The sequence below is a fragment of the Zosterops lateralis genome, assembly GCF_965231275.1.
Source record: "Zosterops lateralis genome assembly, chromosome: 23".
NCBI lineage: Eukaryota > Metazoa > Chordata > Aves > Passeriformes > Zosteropidae > Zosterops > Zosterops lateralis.
In genome coordinates, this window is record NC_139783.1 from 2171348 (window position 1) to 2173854 (window position 2507).

Below are 2507 nucleotides of genomic sequence, written 5' to 3' on the forward strand. Positions count from 1 at the left end.
CTGGGCGTGTTCTGGAGAGAGCCTGGGCAAGGAGCCTGGAGCCCCCAGGCCCTGCCCTGAGGCGTCAGCGCTGCCCCAGCAGTGCCCATGGCCTGTCCCTGCTGCAGCCCCGGCACTGCCACCCCCAGCCCTGTGCCTGGCCCCGAGAGCCCTCAGGCCCTACAGCAACACCAGGGCCAGGAGGGCAGCGGGGCAGGGCCACGGCAGCAGCACTGGCAGCACCAAGGGCTGCTGCTCCTGGGCACAGCTGCTGTGCCAGCCCTGATCTGCCCCCAGCTCTGCACACAGACATTGCTGCTGCAGCTGCAGAGAAGGGAACAAAAGGGGCATCTCTGCAGAAAACTTGCCCAGGAGATCCTTGAGTTCCTTTAAAGCCACCAAGAGTACAGCCCCTCATTGACACAGTCTGTGGCCACAGGGATGGTCGAGAGAAATAAAATGAGAAATGGCACAAACAGTGACATTTCTTTCTGGTTAAGAATTATGAAGTAAAACAAACAAAGAGGAACTCCAAAATGAAATCAACAAGAATTATCAAAGAATACTTTTATTACAAATTAATTGCAGAAATAGGCCAGCAGTTTAATGTTTCTGAAACCATCCAGTCATCAGTTTCCACACTGCAGCCTTAAGCTCCTGGTTCCTCAGGCTGTAGATGAGGGGGTTCAGGGCTGGAGACACCACCGAGTACAGAACTGACAGGGCCAGATCCAGGGATGGGAAGGAGTTGGAGGGCAACTTCAGATGAGCAAACAGGACAGTGCTCACAAACAGGGAGACCACAGCCAGGTGAGGGAGGCAGGTGGAAAAGGCTTTGTGCCGTCCCTGCTCAGAGGGGATCCTCAGCACAGCCATGAAGATCTGCACATAGGAGAAAACAATGAACACAAAACACCCAAGTGCTAAATAGGCACTAACTGCAATGAACCCAAGTTTCCTGAGGTTGGAGCGTGAACAGGAGAGCTTGAGGATCTGGGGGATTTCACAGAAGAACTGGCCCAGGGTATTGCCATGGCACAGGGGCAGGGAAAATGTATTGACTGTTTGCAAAAGAGCATTGAGAAAGGCACTGGCCCAGGCAGCTGCTGCCATGTGGGCACAAGCTCTGCTGCCCAGGAGGGTCCCGTAGTGCAGGGGTTTGCAGATGGACACGTAGCGGTCGTAGCACATGATGGTCAAGAGGGAAAATTCTGCTGTGATGAAGAACAGAAAGAAAAAGAGCTGAGCAGCACATCCTGTGTAGGAGATGTTCCTGGTGTCCCAGAGGGAATTGTGCATGGCTTTGGGGACAGTGGTGCAGATGCAGCCCAGGTCACTGAGGGCCAGGTGGAGCAGGAAGAAGAACATGGGGCTGTGCAGGTGGTGGCCGCAGGCTGTGGCGCTGATGACGAGGCCGTTGGCCAGGAGGGCAGCCAGGGAGATGCCCAGGAAGAGGCAGGAGTGTAGGAGCTGCAGCTGCCTCGTGTCTGCCAATGCCAGCAGGAGGAAGTGGCTGATGGAGCTGCTGTTGGACATTTGTGGTGTCTTGGTATGGGGATCTGTAAAAAGAGTAATCATGGAATAGTTCAGTTTGGAGAGGACTTTGAATATCCCAGCCCAGTTTGGTGGCACTTTCCCCCCACTGCCTGCCCAGGGCTCTGCTGCCTGGAGCTGTCCCTGCCTGCAGCTGCTTCCCTGTGCCCAGGGCTGGGCCCTGCCAGTGCTGCCAGAGCCCAGCCCAGCCCTGGGGGCTCAGCTCTGCCCTGCAGAGCCCTCCCAGCTCAGGCACTGCCCAGGGACAGCTCTGGCTCTGCAGGCTCTGATAGCAACCTCAGAGCAACCCTGAGGAGGCTGGAAAAGTGATTCTGGTGCTGCCTGCAAGGGGCCCTGTGCTGATTTCTGTCACTGCCTGGTTTAGTAGGATCTGAGAGAAAATTGTGTTACTTTTTCTCAACCTGAACTGAGAGATTAATATCTATGTGCAATTTCCCATCCAGGAGATTCAGAGATGTAGATTAAAATTCAGGATTTCCCCATTTTTGTACCCCTGCCTCGCTTTGCTCCCTGCATAATCTACTTGGATATGTTCTGCAGTTAAACGTCATGTTGGAAGCAGTCCTGAACAACTGAGCATCCTCACCACACAAGGAGAACACTTCCAAGCCTTACCAGCTGTCTCCTTCCACCCAGATCTTGTCCCCCAGTGCTGGGAGCAGCTCCCAGGGCTGGCTGAGAGCTGTCCCTGGCAGGCAGCAGAGTCCCTGCCCCAGCACAGCACCCTGGGCTGCAGGACCCTGCTCTGCAGGACAGCCCTGGGCACCCCTGGCTGCTCTACACAGGAGAGAAGCAGAGAATGTACTCACAGAGTCTGTAGGCATTGGCATGTTCCAGCTTTAGGAGAGGACTGCAGGAGCTGCAGCTGCATTGTCCTGCAGCCAGAGGTTCCTGTGCCAAGGGCTGGGAGTGATTCTCCCCCAGGCACTTGTCAGCCCCTTCCCAGCCCTGAGTGATTGAAGCTCTCTGTGCCT

The 2507-nt window shown here is 55.4% G+C and overlaps 1 protein-coding gene across 1 annotated transcript; it reads right to left on the reverse strand.

Moving 5' to 3' along the window:
• Window positions 1-582: 582 nt before the first annotated feature.
• Window positions 583-1515, reverse strand: LOC310918328 (olfactory receptor 14J1-like; the record flags this gene model as incomplete). The annotated part of the gene is made up of 1 exon (XM_083877181.1): window positions 583-1515. One exon carries the CDS (start codon window positions 1513-1515, stop codon window positions 583-585), a length of 933 nt encoding a protein of 310 aa, XP_083733307.1.
• Between the last annotated feature and the right edge of the window lie 992 nt (window positions 1516-2507).